This window comes from Paramormyrops kingsleyae, chromosome 3 (assembly GCF_048594095.1).
Source record: "Paramormyrops kingsleyae isolate MSU_618 chromosome 3, PKINGS_0.4, whole genome shotgun sequence".
NCBI classification, from domain to species: domain Eukaryota; kingdom Metazoa; phylum Chordata; class Actinopteri; order Osteoglossiformes; family Mormyridae; genus Paramormyrops; species Paramormyrops kingsleyae.
In genome coordinates this window covers 11295481-11318262 of record NC_132799.1, presented here as the reverse complement: position 1 = coordinate 11318262, position 22782 = coordinate 11295481, and the positions used below count along the sequence as shown (strand labels likewise).

At 38.6% G+C, this 22782-nt stretch overlaps 1 protein-coding gene across 1 annotated transcript; it reads right to left on the bottom strand.

Annotated features, from left to right (window-relative positions):
• Positions 1-929: 929 nt before the first annotated feature.
• pik3ap1 (phosphoinositide-3-kinase adaptor protein 1) lies at positions 930-22389 on the bottom strand. The gene is made up of 17 exons (XM_023842038.2): positions 22138-22389; positions 15965-16396; positions 14329-14552; positions 12857-13001; positions 12536-12678; positions 11958-12090; positions 11483-11679; positions 11173-11350; positions 10765-10836; positions 10387-10650; positions 10103-10165; positions 8876-9069; positions 7591-7663; positions 6365-6517; positions 2989-3059; positions 2226-2323; positions 930-1440 (listed from the first exon to the last, which is right to left on the bottom strand). The coding sequence occupies exons 1-17, from the start codon at positions 22151-22153 to the stop codon at positions 1332-1334; spliced, it is 2565 nt and encodes an 854-aa protein (XP_023697806.1). The 5' UTR covers positions 22154-22389; the 3' UTR covers positions 930-1331.
• Between the last annotated feature and the right edge of the window lie 393 nt (positions 22390-22782).

Below are 22782 nucleotides of genomic sequence, written 5' to 3'. Positions count from 1 at the left end.
ATCAACCTTTACGTAAAGGCTATTTGTGACTCTACGTTAAAAAAAAATGTTATCCTCCATTAATATCACAATATTTCAACTGAGTCATTGATCTTGTCTTACATGGTTTTTTGTCTTTGTCACGCTTTATTAGTTAATTATGCAAGTGTAATATACGTTTTTTTTACCATTATATTCTCTCTCATTGCCATTTATGAAGGCTATGAATTCATGGGCTCATATCCAGTCTCTCTTAGTGGTACGGACCGAGCACGGCTTGGTTCCTGTATGCCAGTGGAAAAGCGTCATTAGATCACAACCTGTGCCGGAATGTAACACTTAATCTAGGATGTATGGGGAAAGTGAAATGGGGACTTAAATAAGCCTTTGAAGTTTAGCACGGGGGGAGTAGAAAGGCAAAATAAAATACTGAGTCACAAGGTCTGGGTGTGTGTTCTGGGACCTATATCACAAAGCCAGAATTCCTACTTAGCCGGATAGCTTGTTGGATTTAAATGGCCTTTATCTTCATTCACTTATATCTAGCCCAGATAACATTAATTCTGACAACTTAGCCTGTGATGATATATGTGCTGTCTGGTTGCCTAGCATTGTTCGGAGATTTTTAGGTGAAAATGTGCTCTTTAATACACTGATAGCCCACATACTTATGGCCTTATGCCCAGTGCTAACTGCATGTGTTCTTATAGGATAACGAGTCATCCAGTGATAACCAACAATCCATCCATTTTCCACATTGCTTATCCTGTACAGGGTTGCAGTTCATAATGAATCATCCTTGCCTCCATTTTCTATATGCTTATCCTGTGCAGGGCCTGGGGAAGGGGGGGGGGGGGTGCTGACCCATCATAAAGCATAATGAATCTTTTATGGCCAATTGATCTTAGTTAAAATACAAAATAAAAGAAAATAAAATATTACAAATAAAATATTTTTCGCATTATTTTAATACTTCTTCAAAACAATACATTATAAATAAATTACATTTAAAAATGCTAAATGCCTTGCAGCATGTGTACATTATGTAAATTATCATAGCATCATGTTCAGTTAAAAATTCCACAACAAGCTGGAAGAACTTTTCTTTGCACATGGTAAACTCTTGGGCTTCCCTGGATATAATCAACTTTCATAGACACCAAACTCATTTCATAGACATAGATTGATTCATTTTCTTTAACTGCAAGGTATCATTAAACCAAAAGTAATACTTTCAAAGCATTAGAATAGATAGAAAAAGAAACTACGATTATTTATGTGCCTGTTATTGTTGAGGTCTGCCCGTAATAGAGAAAACAACAGCCTAGAATGTATTACTTCTGCTAACGTTATCACCGTGTTCGCCTTGGAATTGGTGGAGGAGAGTTTGACCTTTCAGGAGGCTTTTGAAGACGAGTGGGACAGAATGTGTAGCGGTCTGAGGCCATGCCCTCCGAAAACCTGAAACACAAAAGTGTTAGTCTTCAGATGACATTTGTCAGTCCTATAAAAGTAGAGGAAGTAGTACTTCTTTGTTACTGTCTTGGTGAACTTTCTTGCGGTCCTGCGATTTATTTATTTTTTTGTCTGATCTCTTGGTTGTCTGGTTTGGATCTGTGATCTGGATTTCTTAAATTGGTCCTGGTTTTGACCCTAAGTTTGTGCTCTTGTTTCTAGTATAGCTTTGTGTCTTGGTCCCGGTTGCTAATTGTCTGACTTTGTTTAGTCCCTCAACACTGTTACTTGTGATACCCATTGAATCTCAGCTTAAGTTCTTCTTTGCCATGGTAGCTATATACCTTGCAGTCCTGTCTACATCAAGCTCTTAGAGACATTCCAGCTGAAAAGGAGCAGAAGTATAAAAACCTAACCAGGCATGTGCAATATAGGGTGTACTTTTCTATCGGGGACCGGGTTAATGAAGCTTGATCTTCTTTAACACTGTTGTCTTGACTATTGCTGTGATTAATAATTTCCCATTTATGGAGTCTGAATGTTCATTGTTAAACTGCTGGCTCGTCTGTTTTTTGCTTCCTTTTCTGTTTCACCACAAATAACTGCCAGATCCCATCAAAGAGGAAGTATCTTAAAACAAGTTAGTGACATTGGAAACTGAAAATAATGTGATTCTTAGGACAGTATTCGGGTTCTCCTAAAACATAAGTGAATGTGTTTATGAGAGGTATATGACCTGTATATAATTCATAGCCCTTTTAAAATAAATAAATGTTTATTATTTTATTCACCTTTCAGGATACCGGGGCGGAATTCGAGGAGGCAACAGTGGTGGCATGTCGATATTACGTGGAGGAAGAGAAGGTGCAGAACTGCAATCGGTTTCGTCCTATAAATGTGCCAGGAGATAAATAGGTTTGGTAAACATTGCAATGACCAAGAAACACGCAGTTAGGCAAACTGTTATCTCTAAATTGCCTTTTGTGCATGTGAGAGGGCTCTGTGATGGACATGTGTCCCATACAGGCTGTTCCTCTGCCCTGTACTTCTCGAGAAAGGTTTATTATATTTTACTTTATAAAAACAAAATGCAAAAATTATTTATTGAAGTGATCATGACACTTATTATATAGTAAATGCATGGATGACTTTGCCAATCACATGAAAATGTTCCAAATTCAGTTAAGTAACATGAACAGTGATGGAAAGGTTATAAATACAGTAATCTGTCTAAGGTATAACCTGAGAAAACAGGGAAAATTTAAATACAGATTAAAATATCTCGGCAAAAACAATGACCTGCAGAAAATATCAAAACAGGAAACAAGGGTGTAGGTTTGGTTGCAGCATTGGTAAGGGTCAAATCAGCGCCGAATCCCCTGCCTCCCTAAACACACATCTACCATCCATACCAAAATCTACATCCTTGAGAGGAAATGAACAGGATGGTGTAATTTTAGTATTTTGCACTACACATGCAGAAGATGTCATTATTTTATGATACCGAAAATTGTTGTGAATTGCTGAGATCTGTTATTGAAAGAGGAGTTTTACCTCGTAATCATTCTCTGTCCTACTAGTATAGCTGCTAGCACTGTTGGTACTCTGCCGCTTACTTCCAATTCCTGTTAAAAGTCAAAAGTGGAGAAAAAAATGAACATAAATGAACGTAATGGTGCTCGTGACTGCACTTGGCATGAGACCACTCTACGCCGCAGATCAATGGTTGATGTTGTAATTGTATCATCGGATCTGCCTCTGCGTGTTTTGGACACTCGGGTGAAGAGAGGAACTGAGCTATCAACTGATCACTACCTAATGAGTTGGATCTGATGGCAGGGGAAGATGCTGGATAGACCTGGTAGACCTAAATGCATAGTGAGGTATATGCTGGGAGCGTCTGGTGGAGGTCCCTGTCCGGGAGATCTTTAACCTCTGGCAGAACTTCTCTGAGGGAGTCAGGGGACAATGAGCCTGAATGGGTCATGTTGCAGGCCTCGAACCTCGAACCCCGTGGTGGAAACCAGCGGTAAAGGGAGCTGTTAGGTTGAGGAAGGAGGCCTTCCGAGTTTGGTTAGCTGGTGGGACTCCTGAAGCAGCTGACAGGTATCTGCAGGCCAAGCGGAAAGCAGCTTTGGCGGTTGCTGAAGCAAAAATTCGGGTTTGGGAGGAGTTTGGTGAGGCTATGGAGGAGGACTTTCAGACGGCCTTCTGGCAAACTGTCAGACGACTCAGAAGGGGGAAGCAGGACTTTATTCATGCTGTTTACAGTTTGAGGTGACCTCAACTGGGGATATAGTCCAGCGGTGGAAAGAATATTTCGAGGATCTCATGAATCCAACTGATACTCCTTGCTCTGACAAAATAGAGCCTGAAGATTCAGAGGGGAACTTGCCCATCTGTAGGGCTGAGGTCACTGAAGTAGTCATAAAACTCTTTAAGTCTTTAAGAACGGGGACCAGAGGATGTGTCCCAGCTACAAGGGGATGACACTCCTCATCCTCTCTGAGAAGGTCCATGGCAGGATAGAGAGGAGGGTCCGGATCCAGGAGGAACAATGCGGATTTTGTCCTGGCTGTGGAACACTGGACCAACTCACAAGTATACTAAGAGGGTTTGTGGGAGTTTGCCCAACCAGTCCACATGTGTTTTCAGGGGTCGTACGATCATGAAGATCTTGGAAAAATCATGCAATTAAGGAATCACGTATTCCAGACCTAGAAAAGTTTGGCAAAATAAATATCAGAAAGTTTTGGAAAAGTCATGGGATTTTTGAAAACTAGTTTTTTTTTTTTTTAAATTCACATTCACAGTTTAACCTCGTCTCTCTCAAGCATTATCTTGATTATACTTTCCGCGTCTGCACAGGTCGTGAGTACGGAAGGCCATCGGGGCAGAAAACGTTTTTTTTTCCCCTTTATAAGTCTTGACACGGCAATGTCCTACTTAGCATTGACATTAAAATATGTGGTGTTTTGAAACGCCACAGTACACTTTGCTCAGTGCAATACCTGTGAAAAAGATTGCACTGCTATGAGTACAAGCTGGCAGAAAAATTTAGATACAGAATGTGTAAAAATAAAGATGTGTGTGCGTGACAGCGAGAGAGAGAGTCGGTGTCATTTAAGTGGTTACTGGAAGGAAAACGTTTAAAATGTAAAATTAACACTTTCACAAAGGTACAAAGTCATTTCTAGCTTATAATTTGACGCAGGTGCAAAAAGTCACAACACACACCCAAAGACCTTCCTTGCTACATGTTTACATGCAAAGTGCATTGTGACATTAATTGTTTATGCCATTATTATTATTATTTTAATAACATCTGATATTTCAACTTTACATATAAACTGTTGGGTGTACTTCAAGTTAACCTTATTTAGTTTTAACTTTTGTGACACGTATCTTATGTTACATTAGGGTAATTTTAATGGCACACAAGTAATATGTCTTTTGGTGCTTACAACTTAGTAATTAGTATTTCTTGTAATTGCAAATGTAAGGAATAAATTAATGACTATCTGGTGATAGCTAGAAGAAATAGCTAGCTAAAATAACATGTGGTTAATAATTGTTCAGCTCACCATTATTAGACCAGATGGAAACTATGCTTTTTTGATAGTGTGTGTCTGAACAAGAGAAAGGCAACATGCGTATCTTTAAAATTATATGCAATGGAAGGTACATTCATATCCAAAGGATACGTGCAAGATCATACCAACTGGTTCGTCAACACGAAGTTACACTTTTCCTGAATGGGTTGAACAAAAATTCTATCTTTGAATTGATTCCTGGAAATTTAGCTTGTCCTGGATAATTCATAAGAAAGCCATGGAAATTTGTTGATTAAGAAATGTATGAACCCTGATTTTGTGGACTAGGAAATGGCTAATGATGGAGTACTGTGAGGGTGCTTAAGGAGTATGGGGTCAGCAGGTCCCTGGACGAGCGGAGCGAGACCTTGGTTCGCATTGCCAGCAGTAAGTCAGACTCGTTCCCAGTGGGTGACGGACTCTGCCAAGGCTGCCCTTTTTCACCATTTCTGATCATAACTTTTATGGACAGAATTTCAAGCCGTAGCCAAGGGGCGGAGGCGTCCGGTTCGGGGGCCTGTTTTTGTCGGTGGCCGGCGAACTGCAGTGTGCACTGGAGCAGTTTGCAGCTGAGTGTGCGGCAGCCAGGATAAGGATCAGTACCTCCAAACCTGAGCTCATGGTTCTCAACCGGAAAAGGTGGGGTATGAGTTACTGCCACACGTGGAGGAGTTTAAGTACCTTGGGGTCTTGTTCAAGAGTGACAGAAAAATAGAGCAGGAGATCGACAAGCAGATCATGCAGCGTCGGCAGTAATGTGGACGCTGTACCATTCTGTTGTGGTTAAGAGGGAGCAGAGCCGTAAGGCAAAGCATTCAATTTGCCAGTTGATCTACGTTCCGACCCTCACCTATGGTCACGAGCTTTGGGTAGTAACCGAAAGAATGAGATCGTGGATACAAGCAGCAGAAATGAGTTTCCTTCGCAGGGTGTCTGTGCTCAGCCTTAGAGATCTGGTGAGGAGCTCGGACATTCAAGAGGGGCTCAATGCAGAGCCGCTGCTTCTCCGCGTGGAAAGGAGTCAGTTGACGTAGTTCAGTCATCTATGTGCCTCCCTCGTGATTTAGGTAAGTCTAAATGGGAGGGGACCTTGGGGCAGATCCAGGACATGTTGGAGAGTTTATATCTCTCGGCTGGCCTGGGAATGCCTTGCTATTCTCTGATTGAGCTGGAGGGGGAGATGTCCCTGCTTAGCCTGCTTAGCCTGCTTACCCCACTACCCGACCCCAGATAAGCGGCAGAAAATGGATGAATGAATGGATGCATATTATTTAAGTAAAATATTCATGCAAAATTTTGCATAAAAACAACAAAATAATACAAAAATCTGCACTTACTGGCAATACAAGAGATGCTCTCTTTTTGCCAATTTCCTATGTGAACTGGATAATCAGGATCGGCGTTCACTCGCGGGCAAGGCTCGTACACTGCACATTCCAGTTTCACTGCCATATCCTTGCAGGGGCTGTGTTGCAAGGGAGCTGTGATTTCTATATCTCAGGAAAAAGAGGTAATTTACATAAGAATTGTTGCAGATGTAACTGTATGAATGTTTCCTATAAATGTTGTTTTATCATCTTTTTTTGAAGTGTCTGTTTGCATCAGGGTCAAAATAGTCTCACGGCATCTGTGCAGCTATACAGCCTTCAAGCTTCCTGCCCCCTTGGCTGTACAAAAAACACTGTGTTGTGTGCATGGTTGCTGCCACTTCAGCAGCAGAAAATGCCAAAGTGGGGTAAGAATATTGTGATGAACACACCCAGTATGGCCAAAGCTCCCGGCAATCACAAAGTAGAACGAAGAATCCTAACACTGTCACTTAACTACTCACAACCCTGTCTCCTAGCTGCCTCACCCCAGGTGTCCCCCAGAATATATAGGGTCATGTGAAGCCTGCCACTTCTCCTTTTCCCCCACTGGGGAGGAATTTTATATTTTTGGGAAGGTGCAATAAAAAACAGCGCCGATTCAAGAGCATTAACCATGGATTTTTTAGTGGAATGCACTTTCCTCTTTCGCTTGACAAATGCTGTTTACATGTCTAATTAAACCACAAGTTTTGTAACACCGACTGGTTATCTACACTGGGTGCAGATAGCATCTGCCATGGTTTTTTTTCCCCCTTGAAGTCTTGTTTTTTCCATTTTAACTGAAACAAAATAGAAGTTTAACTGAAGCAAGCATACAATGTTGTAGAATGTTAAAGAAGAAAAAAAAGGTATGTAAAATCTTTTTAAAATAATTTGCAGGGCAGGAGGGATAAACAGATGATCTGTGGCCACACCCCGGGGGAATTTAGCAGATCGGATTATTTGTTTTAGGATGAACGCCTTAATTAAAAAATAAAATTTAAATTAAAAAAACAGATGGTGTCCTTAGTAGGTGGCGCTGGAAAGACACAATGACCCCTTTGGGGGGGCTCATGGCCTGCGAATGCCCCCCCCCCTCTTGACACCGACCCCCCTTTTGTAGTTAATCTTAGTTTTATTTTGTCAGTCATATATGACGGCATCATTAAGTGCTACTGAAAAGACAGCAGATACTGGGATAAAACACACTTTACCCATTTCCTTTCCCATCTTCACGTTCTCCTTGTGTCGTCTTGTTATGCTGTCTCTTAAACGCTTTAGATTTTCCTGAAATAGATACAAAGAGGTCCCATAATCCAGTGAATAAATGTCGAGGTGAAACTGCCAGTAATATAGGTTCAAAGGACACCATTATCAATGCAAATGAAAATCCTTAAATCCTACCTTAAATGGGACCTAGAGTAATTTGTATAAATAATTCATATAATAATATAAATAATGTGAATGACTACATCCGTGTTGATATTATTTCTGATGATCCTGGTCAGGTTCATAGTGCAGGGCAAAAGGCTGGGGTACACCCTGGGCAGGATTGAAAGCCATCATAGAGACACACAATCATACACTATAGGTAAATCACAGACACATTCAAGCCAAACTGCATTTGTCCTGTGAGAGGAAACTTGAATAAGCCCAGAAAACACATGGAGCACATATAAAGCACACAGAATGGAAGCAGGATTCAAACCTCAAACATGTGAAGCGACTGGACCACCGATGCATTTGTCCATCCTTTCTTTGATCTTCTAACCACTTACCCAGGTCAGTGTTCTGGGGGTGGAGCCTATTCCAGGCAATATACTGCCCAGGGCTGGGGGATACCCTGGACGTGAAGCCAGTCCGTGTAGGGGCATATAGGCGCATACACAGCATTTTTAGAGGCCAGTTATTCTAACAGAATCTTTGGACTGTGGGATGAAATCAGAGTACCCAGAGCAACTCACGCACCACAGGGAGAACACACATTCACAAAGTGGGGGTGGTATTTGAACCGCCATCCCTTGCAGTGTGAATCAACAGAGCCACCTATTGAGCCACTCTGCCACATAGGATAAGATGTGTTTATACAAAAACAAACCAGTATGGTGACTCAATGGGGATCACTGTTACTTCATACTGCGGAGTTTGAATACTGCCTTTACTCTGTGAGTGCAAAGTTTGCATGTTCTTCCTGCACTGCATAGATTCCCTCCTAGTTTCCACCTGCAGTTTCAAGACATGCAGTTAGATTAAACAGTGTCTCTTTAAATCGCAGAGAGTATGTACCCTGTGCTGGACTGGCACCCTGTCCAGGATGTACCCCAGCCTCGTACTGCCTGGGATAGTATCCAGGCCTTTCTGTCGCCCTCTCTAGGTTCATTGGTTGGATGGGTCAGATAATTAAGCTTTTCTTATTACCATATCATAGAGAGCTCCTGTACCAGAACAGGAAATACTTTTCATGTACTTTTACATTATGGTTTATAATAAGAATACGACCTGCTGAAAGCGTAGGGACAGAGATCTCTTTTCCTGATTCATCTGCCACTCCTTGAATTCTTGAACAGCTTCCTCCACACTAATATCGCCCACTTTTACTCTCTCTTGTAGGGAAATGAGTTGTCTCTGTCCAGGAGTCTTCATTCCTGCATATGGGTCATAGGCTGTTGTTTGAGGTCTGTCTCTGGCAGGTCCTGTTAGCACCATCAGAAAGAAAATACTGGTCACATCATTTAAGAATACAGATTTTTTTTTTTACATTGGATATTTTTAATGAGTATTTGAAACTTTACAGTGTGCTGTAGTATTTTCTCATACTTAATACCCATGCATATATTTGAAAATATGTCGCACTGTCTGATTAGTAATTTCAGTATAGCAAAATACCCCAGAACACACGGCCTTTCTTTACTATTCACATTCAAGCACCAACTCTACTTGGACGTTTTTGAACTTCTTCATCTCATTTGTTTGTTTTATTTGTTAATTTAATGTGTTTAAAGATTATCTGCATCCTATTAATGATCCCAAAGCTTAAAATAGATTAAATAACTGTGAGTTCCAGATTGATCTAGAATAGATAATCTAAACAAAGCAACAGTTCAGAAGTCACTTAAAAGCACTCAATACCTGCCATGCCTTGGTAAAAATATCGAAGTATGCAAACATTTTAAATGTGTTAGGAATGATAATGAAGTGAATAATATCGCTACCTAATTCCATATATGAGCATGCTATAATTCAATGTAATATAAATATGCTAGCGCACAGCGGTGTGTTGGTGCCTGCCCACGGTTGGTTCCTGCCTGCGCCCATTGTTCCCGGGATTGGTTCCAGTCCCCCCTGTGACCCCAGTTGGGATTTCAGCGGTTTCAGAAATTGGATGGATGGATAAATATGCTATAAATATTATTTTCATTGTAGAGATGAACATAGAAGATAAACATTAAACCCAATAAATTAAAAATCAGTGGGTAGTACTATTCCCTCAGACCACAAGTACCTCAGGTTTTAGTTTACTTGTTCTTGTGTCATGTAATTTTTACACTAAATTTAAGTTGTGATTATAACAGTGATTTTAACAGTAGTGTGAACACCCTGCAATGGACTGGCATCCTGTATTGCCCCACCTGGTGCTCTGTGCTACCTGAGAATGCCCCACCCCACCCCACCCCCCCTCATAGTACTGTACAGGATAAGTAGCTGGAAGATGGATCAATCATTTACCTCTCGCCAGCCTTTCCTCAAAGCGCATATCCTGGGGTGCTATTGATGGTTTTTCAGAAAACACTAAAAACAAACAAACAAACAAATCTGAAAACTGAAAACCAAAGAGTGTCGTAAACAGCAAGAAAATGCACTACAATTGCTTACAGAACGTATTTTGTATAACAATTACACAGACATTTCAATTAGTTTTTTGCACATGCATTACAGTGTGAAATTAGAGGTGCAATGCAGTGAAAGTTTTCAAAGGATTAGTATGTTTTCATGCTTGTAATGACATGTACCTCTGGAAATGTAGGTCTTGTTTTCCTCGGTCTCAGCAGTGACAACCGAAGGTCTAGGGATCGGTGCTGGAGGACGACTGATAATCTGTGAGACATGATCTGGGGCAAGCTCATCTAGAGTGTCATAAATTTCATCAGCAGGACAAAAGTTATAAGGATCTTCCTCTTCCCCCTCACTTGCTATATTTTCATTTCCCTCTGTTTCTTCTCTGTGAGTTTCCTCCTCTGAGTTTAGGAATTTCTCGGTCTTGCTTGTTGTCCCAGCTGCAATTTTTGAAATGTTACTGGGTCACAATCATTTTTGTAAATGTTTTTATCCATATGTTGATGAATACATATCATGGAATAGTCAATTTTCACATTTAAATTCCATTTTACCTTGAAAAAATGAACGCAACATGGCCTCCTCAGGATTGAGAGATTGCCTCATTGCTTTTTCCATGTCCTCATCTGCAATGGAAGAAGCACTTCATTAAATTATCACTAAAATAAAATAATTAGCCCGTCTTGCATATTTCTCAGACTAACAGCTGTGGAAAAATGTTTAATCAAAAAATTGTCAGGTGAATTGAAAGCTGAAATAACGACATCTGAAAGAAAATATGCCTTATTGTACAATTTGTGTATAATAATGGTATTTTCTAAATAGTAGTAGTCAAGGGACTGAAGTCTTGTATTAAAATGCTGAACTTTTCTTGATATGTTTATTTATTAGACGTATGTAGGAAACCAGATTCCTGGCATAATGTTCATGTGCAGTGTATTATCTCATAAAAAAAAACTTACATAAATCTTGGATGCAATCTGGGTCCAACTCCAGCATTGATTCATAGATGTCTTCCTTACACTCAGTGTCCAGTGTTAAGCTATCCTGAGTTGTTTTGGACATGGGCTCATATACGTCTTCACTTTCCTCTTCTGTGATGCTTTCCTTTAAGTGACTCTTGTCCGTTCCTGCATTTTCCTGTTTAAAATGTTGAAATAAAATAAATTATTGCTTATCTACTTTTGAAAAGACAGTCTGAATTCTTTTTGGTTATGAGCCAGGTTCTTAACCATCTCTACTCTTTAGCAGGAGTACATTTTGATTACTTACAACATACTTGTCCATAAACTGTCTAAGGTCTAAAAATCCATTTTTCTCAGCAATGTTATTTGGATAATCGCCGCGCCTGTTTCCCACACTGTATGCTTGCAAAGCACCAGGGCATTGCAGTAGAAGGGTCATAAGATTTTTTAGCCCATACTTTGCAGCAAAATGTAACAATGTAGGTAACTCCTCATTTCGTTGATCTATAAAATATATACATTAAGAAATAAATCAGTTATTGCTTTTTGAATGCTAAGTAAAATTACAAGTAGAAAGACAGATTTAACGTGATTCAGTGTTTAGACAATAAAATGGCCATAAAACAACATATTCAATGTATAATCTAAAGGTTACCATACACTAATAGTTTAGAGAGACACAAATGAAAAATAAAATAATTAATGCAATGGCACTGCATTGACATTGATATATTGTCTGCACATTTTCTTTCACATAACCGTCTATAGGCACAAATACTTACAGGCAGACATGTTTTCTTCTTCCAGCTGGTTTATTCCAAAGATTTCAAAACCACTTGTTGGCATTTTACTTTTAAGTAAATCAGCCAGCACCTTGTCCAGAGATTCTCTGCAGCTGGATGTGATGTTGAAAGCCTGAATATATATAATAAATCAAATGACACAAATTCAGACACACAATGTATTTCTTAATAAAAAAAATTATATCTACACACGTGTGTGTGTGTGTGTGTGTGTGTGTGTATATATATATATATATATATATATATATATATATATGCATACATGCATACAATATATCAATTTGTATGAGTATGTATGCATGTATGTATATACAGTATGCATGTATGTATATACAGTATGCATGTATGCATGCTACTTTGTGTACACTGTGCTGGAGTTTTAATAGGGTACATTAAAAACACTACATCAGGGGTAGACATGCCTGGTCCTGCAGTGCCGGATGCCCTGCAGGGCAAACCTGCTGGATCACTGCTGCCTACCCCCACACTGTACTGGCATTCAGATATTTAAATACTTTCATTTCATTTTGGTAGGCAAATGCATATATATTTTTTACCTGACTGAAAAATTCCAAGGGATTTGTTACACTTTCCAGGTACCTATTGACTTCCTCCATGCCAGTGAAATATGTCACAGACTTTGAGCAGACAATCAAGTCATTGCTATACAGAGAAAGCAAAACACTTCCCGAAGGCATGTCTGAAATAATGATTAGAGGCACAATTTCAGATCTAATGTTATCTATAGACATGAAAATTTGTAACACATTTACTTCATTAAAGGTCATGTGCTGTTAATTAACTTGAGACAAGAGCAATGAAATGATTGTTTTGAGTTCCTTTTTCACTTATATGTGCTATTCTGATGTTCCTCTTACCAGGTGATGTGACGCTCACAGTGTATTCATTTTCCACTGTCCCTGGCTCTCTTTTGGCACCACATTCTTCACAGGAAAATTCCACTGCAGTTTCTGCATGAGCGTCCAACTTACATTTCAGGAGGATGTAAATAGTCACTTTGGTCTATAACATCACACACACATACACAAAACATTTTTTTTTCTCATTTGCACAACTGGACATTTGTTTTAAGCATTTGGGTTAGGGACTGTAGGGACACCTCACTATCAATTTTGTGCTTCCTCTAACCTTATGTCTCTTTATACTCATTCAATGTTCTTATGTTCTACTTCTGGCCCTTGAACAGTCTTATGGGGTTCATACTGCTGTGTACTCATGGTGCACTGTCTGTGCAAATACAGTGCTGACATGTGTACCTGGGCATTCACTGGAAGCTTAGCATGCCTAGTTGTTTCCTTGACAGCATGCACTGCAATGTGCTATTTGCCTTGCTTGTGCTGCACATGTGATCCGGTCACTACTAATGTTGAAACCAAAGTAATAGTTTGTAACATTTGTCAGCCCGGGGATGGGTGCTAACAGTAAAACTTTCCGCCGGGGGGGAGGGGGGTTTTCAACCACACACCTCGTGACCCACTGAAAATGGTCCCGTGACCCACATCTTGGCTGCAACCCACCAGAGGAGAAATACTGGTTTAAGGCAGCAAAATTTTAGGTATTTGACACCATTTCAAGAGACTACCAAAAATGGAAAATTACCAACATTTTCATTTCCTTTGGTGCATAATAAATAAATTAAAAGAATGATCAAAAGCTTAAATTTACTCAGACACAAAGCTGCTAAAGCTGGCAGAATGTGAAAACTGTCTAGGTAATTCATATTAGACTTTTTGAATCATTATATTCTGCTTATTACTTGCAAAAAAAATTTTTCTTCTTTAGAAGGTGTGTTTCTAATTTTATGTTTACAGGACAAAACATAAGAATTCCTGATTTTTGCTGCATGGTCTTGTGTCTTTTATACGTTTCCTCTTTGTAAGGTGAGTTTCGGAGTGTTAAGTGCTGACGGGACTAGGTCATTAACTTTGAAATACACGGATAAACTGCTGGTCTGAACCCCAGTTCTGAGTAACCAATGACAAAATCATAGAATAAAGGAGTTTCAGACAAGTGGCAAACTAAACTAGAAAACAAACAGAGAACAAACCAGGACCAACAAAAATAATTCAAATAGCTAAAACATGTAGAGCCAGATAATCGAGACACCATAAATCAAAGCGGCAGCATAGGATAGAGATTAATTGGACAATGATTGACTACAGGTTTGGCGACTGTAGATGGGCATGATCCATAAACAGGAGTACCATTTCAGAAATACCATTTTATACATACAGTATAAGTCATTACTGAAATGCTTTGCGCAGAATTTATATTTATTTCTTTATATACTTATTTATTCACTCACTATAATTTTTAAATATGTTCTTACCCCACAAAGTATCCTGTCCGGCTGGACTATGAGACAGACATCTTCATCATTTCCAGGTGGTGTCTGAACCTCCTGATTGTTCACACCATCTTCTTCAGGTAGCTGCTCTGCCTTTGAACACTCTAGTATTGATACTGAAGGTTCACCTTCACCTTCTTCTCTCTGAGTCATTTGTGTTGTATTTTCAGCTGTTTCAGTTTCATTGGTTGTCACATCGTCATCGCCTGTTTAACACATTTGAAACAAATTCCTATCATTTGAGTGTTTACAGGAATATTTTTCAAAATTAATACTTCTTACCAAGGAAGTGTATAAGTGAATCCCAGGTCTTCAGTACTCAAAAATAACTTTCAACTCCCAAAACTTTTCAGTTATTGTTTCCTTTAAATGTTTAATTTGATTTTTCCATCCATCCACCTTCCTAGCTCTTGTCTTGGTCAGGGTTGCAGTGCAGTTAGGGACAGACAGGGGCAGAATAGGGCACAAGGACGTGGTATACCCTGGACAGGATACCAGTCTCTCATGGACACATGTTTAATTCTGTCCTCCATTAGTGAGCACCGGCAGCAAAAGTTTATGCAATTTAGTGCCGGGTAAATTCAGGCAGGTGGCAGGACAGCGCAGGCAGGCAGCAGGGGTGGGTCTAAGGGTGGCTATGGACCCCCCAAGTAAATATGTGGCCACTGCTCACCAGAAAATAAAAATGAAATATGGAGCATTTAATTCCATATTTTGATTGGGGCATGTCTCTAACTCCATTGTGAGATGATAATGGATAATGCTTGCAAAATGCACATGCCCCCCGGGTCAGTAAAACACACCAAGGACCCCACCTAGTGGGCTAAATATTACCCTATTGCCACCCAGTGAAATCATTGGGTCTAGTCTGGCCAGCCCATTGCACAATGTCTGGCAGGTATACTGGCTTAGGCAGAAGGCAAATAAGCAAGATGAGACAGTCATGTGACTGACAAAAACAGCCAGGCAGGTGGGCAGACAGACATTCCCTGATTTCTGGACCTTGGAATGGTTCACTCTGGTCGAGGGAAGGCGATAAGGACACAGAGAAGACAGCAGGGTGCATGAAATAAAGAAGTTGTGGCAAGTCTCGCAATGACAGTTTTAATAGGAAGGAGAGGCAGGTGGGAAAAGACATGAGGTCTATGCTAGCAAGAAGAGGCCGCTTGTTAAACAAGAGTGAGAGCACTGACCGCACAGTTCTTATGGACTGCAAAAAATGCCAGTCCATCACATGGCAAACGATGCACACAATCATACTCTACTGGCATTTTAGGCTGTACTGTATGTCTTCAGTTACCTGAAGGAAATCAGAGATCCTAACAACATCCTTTGATGCAGCTTTAATTTGCATGTTACTATACTGAGGTGTTTGGCTTTAGCAAAATATTAAAGAATGCAAAGCATTTAGATTACATCTGGTTATGTAATATATTAAGAAATAGTAAAACAGAAAAAGACGCCAAATTCCACAATGTACTGAACATGTAAATATTTACTTTAAATATTCATTTTATGGTGGTTTTGAATTGGTTAATAGTAACAGTATTTCAATTGTCTTTCCAGCAGCACAATATTTGAAATGAATGCAAATGTAGAAAATGCATACAGTACATACCATCAGAAATAGACTCAAGAACAGTAGAAATGTATATTGCTGGGTCATCATCAGGGTAAAGTTTCCTCCAGAAATGCCAGTGTCCAAAATGCTCATTTAGCAAGTCACTTTCTGACACCCCACAGAAGAGCAATACCATTTTATTAGGAGGACGAAAAACTTTCTTATAAATCTCAAGCACTCCTGGGTTGCACTGCATGTCCAAAAATTCCGTGGATAGCAAAAGCACAATACATCTGCTGGCATTAAAAATAGCAAACTCATCCTCTTGCAAAGAAACGTCGGCAGTGACTGGATACAAGAGAATTGACTTGGCAGGAAACTTCTGAGAAGAGCTTAGGACACTTTGAAGGTACGTGGCCCATTCTTCAGCGTCCCTTGTGTAAACAATCAACACTTGGTAGCTGTACGTGGAAATAGTTGGAGAGATAACTGAAAAACAAAACATTTACAATTCATTTGATCATATTAATTTACTGTAAAAGAATGCATGTGCACATATATTTAATAAAAATACCATTTTCCCCTAAGATTTTACAGACATATATTGAGAAACATATGATTATGAGGAAGGAGAAAATTGAGAATATGTATGTGAGCCCCACATTCCATGTATTCATTAAATTTTCACCAATCAATCAATCAATCAATCAATCAGTTAAATTAGCTAACTTAATGAGATAGTGATAAGCCAATTAAAGTGCGGTAGTGGTCAAGTCAAAAATACATGGATATAGTGGATGGTTGCTGCAAATCCTGGGAAGATTTTAGTATTTGAAATGGAAAGCTGGCACACTTTGACAGACATCAAGACTTTGACTGCCCAAGACTTTTGCACAGTACTGTGTGTGTTTATATGTATATACTGTATATGTAACCATGAAATGTCTAACCATCAAGTGTGTCTATTCGCGTCGATGTGAGTGCCAGGCACCGCTGCAAATTTTAGATCAGTATTGGCTGTCGATTTTATAATGAGCTATTGTGTCCTTCATTAAAACAATTCCTACACTTGCTACATCCATCCATCCATCCATCCATTTTCTGAAACCACTTCTTCTATTCAGGGTCACTGGGGGTCCAGAGTTTATCCTGGAGGCTAAGGGAGCAAGTTGGGGAACAACCCAGGATGAGGTGCCAACCCATCGCAGGGCACCTTCAAATGGCTTATCCAGTAATGTTGTGGGTATATGAAATACTGTAAAAATAAAGCGTGTAACATTTTGTCTAACTAGACTACTGTCACATCCTGCCTATCATGTCCGCCTGACCCTCCTGTCTCCTCCCTAAGGTGGCCTTGTTGAGCCACGCCTGTTGCTAGTTGCCTCTTGTTAGTCTTTGCCTTTAAGTACCTGTTTGTCTCGTTAGCCTCAGCCCGGTCACTGATGTCGCTTCTCCTGTCTGCCTCTGTCCGTCCCCGTACTAGCCTTCTTTTTTTGACCCCTTGTGGTCTTGTTTGTTTCCCTGCTCCCATTCAACTCAATAAACCTCTTTTTGTTTGCCAAACGCCTGCCTTTGGGTCCTTTGTCTCTCATCTTATGACAGCTACAAATTATGCCTGTGCAGACACTGCATGCTCTGCCTGTGTTGATTGAGTTTTCACTCACAGACATGCAGTTAGGCTAAATTGCAAAGGTCTCTAAATTGCAAATAGAGTATGATTTTGTATGTGAGTGTGTGTGTGTTGATGTGCCCATCAATGTACTGGTATCATGTGCAAGTTATGCATCTGCTTTGTGCCCTATGCTGCCTTGGATAGGATAACAGATTGGAACATGGATGGGTTGGTTAGCTAAACTGAAAATAATCACCACTTCAAACAGGACACAAGTGATGTCACTGATACATTTTCTAATGGCACATTAAAACTTTACTAGAGACAGTTATAAAGTAATCAGCTGAGCCCTGGACACGGAAAATCTGTTCTTGTATTGAAATAATGTGTTTTGTTCATCCAGCAAGATGCACAGCTTAGTTTGTCCTTCTGTCTTCACAGAACATTTAGTTAGTTTGTGAATATAAACCATGAAATGGGAAATGGGATATTAAACAGAGTGATACAGCTCTGGAAAAAATTGAGGCCACAGCAATATTTTTAGTTTCACTAATTTCTCAATTTATGGGCATGCTTCTTTAAAATATACATTTTTCATAAACTCCAACCTGGCTCTTCTCTGTTTTTCATTGATGAAGGACATCTCCCTAACTTTATCAGTCTTCAGTCCTGCTTCTGTTTGTATTCTGCTGTTGTGGGTTTTGTTGAGAACTGAGCTGCTTTGAAATATGCCGCATGAAGTTTTGGTCACACAGATCTACGGAAGAGGATTAGGGCCACCATGAAAATATTATTTGAATTCTGACTTTCATCTCAGAATACTGAATTTAGAAAAAAAGTCAGAATTTAGATTAAAGTCAGAATTCTGAGATTAAAGTCAGAATTCTGAGAAAAAAAGTCAGAATTCAAATAATATTTTCATGGTGGCCCTAATCCTTCTCTGTACAGACCAAAGCAGTATGCAATACAGAATAAAAGTAACCCAGAATAAAACACAGTGTCACAGTGTTCTTTCAAATAGCAATACCCATATCTCTGACAGGCTGATTTATGTTATTGCAACAAAGAAAACGACTTCATCCAAATTTGATCTAATGTTAAATTACGGCTATTAGAGTAAAGCTATAAATCTATGAATGTGTCCTCACATAATATGTAACTTTAGAGTATACCAGGGTTCAGTAGAAAAATCTGTTGTTTATGCTGTTGTCTAATAGGCCATTTTTGGGCGATCCCATATAACATTGTAACATTGTATGTATGTCCGCCAGTGTCAATCAAAATGTTTAGTATCTTAAATCATGCCAAATGCCTCATCAAGTGTGGCTGCATAAAATCTCGAAATCTGAGAAAATCTCTCCTGTGCCAGGCTTCATCTGCCACCTACCACCAATGACCTACAGAATTTATATTAGTTATATTTCTATTAACTATTAGTATTAGTAACCATTAGTATTAGTAAATTCTGAAATTGTTGATCAATATACCTTCCCCCAGCATTGCCTTTGCAACTTCCGTTTATTTAGTGAGGAAGAAATGAGGTCATGGATTTCGAAAACTAAACCCACTACCCATCCAATGGACCCAAGTTCCACTAAACCGTCTGTGGAATCTTTATCAGCTCTCTGTAAGCTCATCCTCACCATTGTCAGTTTATGCCGGCACTCTGGATGTGTTCCGGGATGTAGCCCGGGGGCCATCCTGGAGTCCATATACGGGGCATAACCCAAAAACTGTCATGTATCGTAACACAGTGACAGTGATGGTAACAGTGATTGTAAAAAAAAAGAAAAAAGTTGGACTTCGCTAAAATTGTTCAGTGCTTCTGTAGGTTCTCCGCTGGTGTAACCTATGGTACAGCCTTTGACACAGCTGACCATGCACTCATATTTTTCCTAAGAAAACATTGTTGATCATTTGGCATGCTTATAAAGAAGAAGTATTACATCTTTTTTTTGTACAGTCTTACATCATTTTATTTCATATTTAAGTTTTTTTTATTTCAAATTATTGCATGTATATGGAAGCCTGTTTCCGCCATCGAAAACACGACAGTAAGTCAAAATTATGGGATACTAATGTACGCTGTATCTCATAATTTAAGCTTAGTATCTCATAATTATGGTTTAGTGTCTCATTATTTCAACTTTGTATCTCATAATTTAAACTTAGTTTCTCAAAATTATGTCTTAGTATCTCATAATTATGACATAGTATCTCATAATTTCAACTAAGTATCTCATAATTTCAACTAAGTATCTCATAATTTCAACTAAGTATCTCATAATTTCGACTTACCATCTGATAATTATGACTTAGTATCTCATACGCTTTTACGCTCCTACCAGCGAATCACGCTCATACTTCAGAGCCTTCACTGGTTCCCTATAAAACTATGCATCCACTTTAAAATACTTCTTCTAACATTCAAAGCTCTTTTTTTTTTTTTTCTTTATTGCCCACCACCACCATTCAAAGCTCTTAATAACCAAGCCCCGTCACGTCTTCTCCCTGACCAGCCTCTCCTCCCCCTTGGATCCTCTCTTCTCCCCCCCCCCCTTCCACATAGCTATGATGACGGCGCGTTTTCCTGCTTGGCTCCGCGACTTTGGACCTCCCTCCCCAACGCTATGCGTCCGTTGAGCTCTGTCTCTGATTTCAAAATCAAGATAAAAACCTTTTTCTTTGTTCAAGCATATAACCTTCCTTATCCATAATATGTTTTATTTTTTATCTGTTTACTTTACCTTATTCTCAGTATTCTCAGAAAAATGCTATCTGGAAAAAAAAAAAAACTAGATTCCCCCCCTCCCCCACCCAAGGGTCCTAATGTACACTAAAAAAACAAGAACGGTTTAAGAATTTTTGGGACAGTGATTTTTTTTGAGCTTGCCTCCGAGTTCTATCCCTAGGTATCAAATTTAGTGTTAAATTACTATTGTCCTTTTGATGAGTTTTTTTTTTATGGACAAAGGAATTTTTTTTTTGTAAATTGACAAAGAAATTAATTACAATCGGGCCAGAAGCAATAACACCTTTTCTATTTGTAACCTCTTGTTTAAAATATGCTGTTTTATGTATTGTGAGTTGGTAATTTGCATTTTTTATGCAAATGTTCCAAAATTCACCATGATCATGTGTTAAATACGCATTGACGTACCACCTTATAAGATATATTTTTTAGTTAATGTACTTATTTAGTAATTTTTTTGTATTAAATTAAAAACAGACTGGTCTGGTAGTGCCTGTATGATGGAATATGCCCAGGTCTGAGTGCGCCAGGCTTATTTTTTTATATTAATATAGTAATGTTGCTTTACCTTGGTTTCGTTACTCTTGCATCAGTACACAGAGAGTTGAACGTACTTTGGATAAAACTACTTTTGTAAGTTCCCAAGTGTCAAAATGAGTCTCCAAACCAAATGTTGCATTCCTAAATGCTATTTGACTTGGGACTGATCAGTTTAGTAAATCTATTATTCACTGATCATTGTACTGTATAATTCTCATGCAAATCCAATGCAGTTTACCAAAATTATCATATAAAACTCTTCTCATTATTTTCAGTGGTAGTTACAGAATACTGTATGTGAACAAATGTTTCTTTAAACATCAAAAAGGTGTTTTAGGATATTACATTTTGTAATGCTAGTTAGATGTGTACTGAAAATTTAAGTATAAAAAGTGATATGAAAGTTTGGATGATATCCAACTTCCTCTTCTATTCTAGTTCAAAATTGCATTTAACACAAAATGACTAACTTCTCCTTATTTTAAATGTTAACCTTTGAGGCCAGATACGATGCTAACTCCATTTAACAATATGCAGCAGATTTTCTTCCCCTGTCTTTCATCTCGTCCAGGGACACTTTGTCTCAGGTTCTGTCTATAAAGGGTTTGCACTTAAGTAGACCAGATATTTCACTGAATGCCACCAATTATAATTATGGAATTATCAAAATAAATGTACATGTGCTTTTCCAAAATGCCTGGGATACAGAACATTTCTGACTGCTTTTTCTCAGTTCTCCTTGTAACATACTGGTCACATTACAGTTTCTTAAAAATGAGCAAAATACTACTGCATATTTTATGCTATTTAATATGTCAGCTTAAACATTATGCGCCAATGTTTAATGTTAGCTGCCATGTATTTAATTTTATCTTTATGGCCATATAAAGGAAATTTTAGCACTGAAATTTTATAACATTCATTATATTAACACTGATTCTAGATATAATTTTCTCAGTAAAGTACATTCAATATTTTATTTGAGTTTTGATGGCCACTCACAGACTGAGCAGCACGCATGCTTAAGCTGACAGAGTTGAGAAATTCTACATCCTGTTTTTGCAGACATGTTTCCCTTCAGTAGAAATATGTCTGTCTGATTAAAAGCAAAGTAAATACAAACTTTTACTTTACTTAAAAATACACAAAATCAGCACATAGAATAATTGTTATAACTAACCAGGTATTGGTGAACAGAGCAAGACTGATTTAAAATGCTACTTTCTTTTGAAATTGAGGTCCGTCTTTGTATTGCAACAAATCTGTACTTCACTTGCTTTATTATCAAAATTATAAAACAAAATGGGATTAGTACATGTTACTCACATGATGCTGACATCATGGTGCAGTGTTCATGCACCCATATATCCACAGTGCAGCGTCAATTTCAGAGAAGTTTAAATGCCACTGTAAATATCCTTCACAATTCTGATTTTCAGTTATACCCTGTTCAAAACATGGGCATCTAGTTAGTTCTATTTAGCTGTTTTTGTGAGAAACAGATCTTCGCCCTCTGTCACCATCTCTTTCATATTGTATTAATAGCAACCGCTTCCTGGAGTTGGCTGACAGCTTGTTACTTCCTGAAACACGTCGTCTGTTCTAAGAAACAAGTGGCTGTACACAAGGTCTATATATTCTACATACATTTGGAAAATTATCTATAGCAACCCAGTTAAATCTAAAGACAATAAATCTTATATATTTTATAACATAAATGAACAGTATACTGATTGTTGCATTTATAAATATTATAAGTGATAATTTATATAAACCCAACTGACGTAAGGTGTTGTTACTGCACTGGTTAATCATTTTTAATTATTAATCATTGCCGTATTTTAATTTCATATTACTATTTCAAACACTAAATTTACTACAATAGACTATTTTTTGCAACTGGTTAAAAAACACACGACTATCAGCTCATGATATAACACTTTGGCAAAAAAAAATGCCTCATTTCACGTG

Excerpts from the sequence above, each read along its gene's own strand:
- pik3ap1 (XM_023842038.2), bottom strand. Across the intron at positions 11,351-11,482 it reads AGTTTATGGACAAGTATGTT|GAAAATGCAGGAACGGACAA; the intron begins GTAAGTAATCAA and ends CATTTTAAACAG. Across the intron at positions 3,060-6,364 it reads GAGCATCTCTTGTATTGCCA|GAATTGGAAGTAAGCGGCAG; the intron begins GTAAGTGCAGAT and ends GACTTTTAACAG.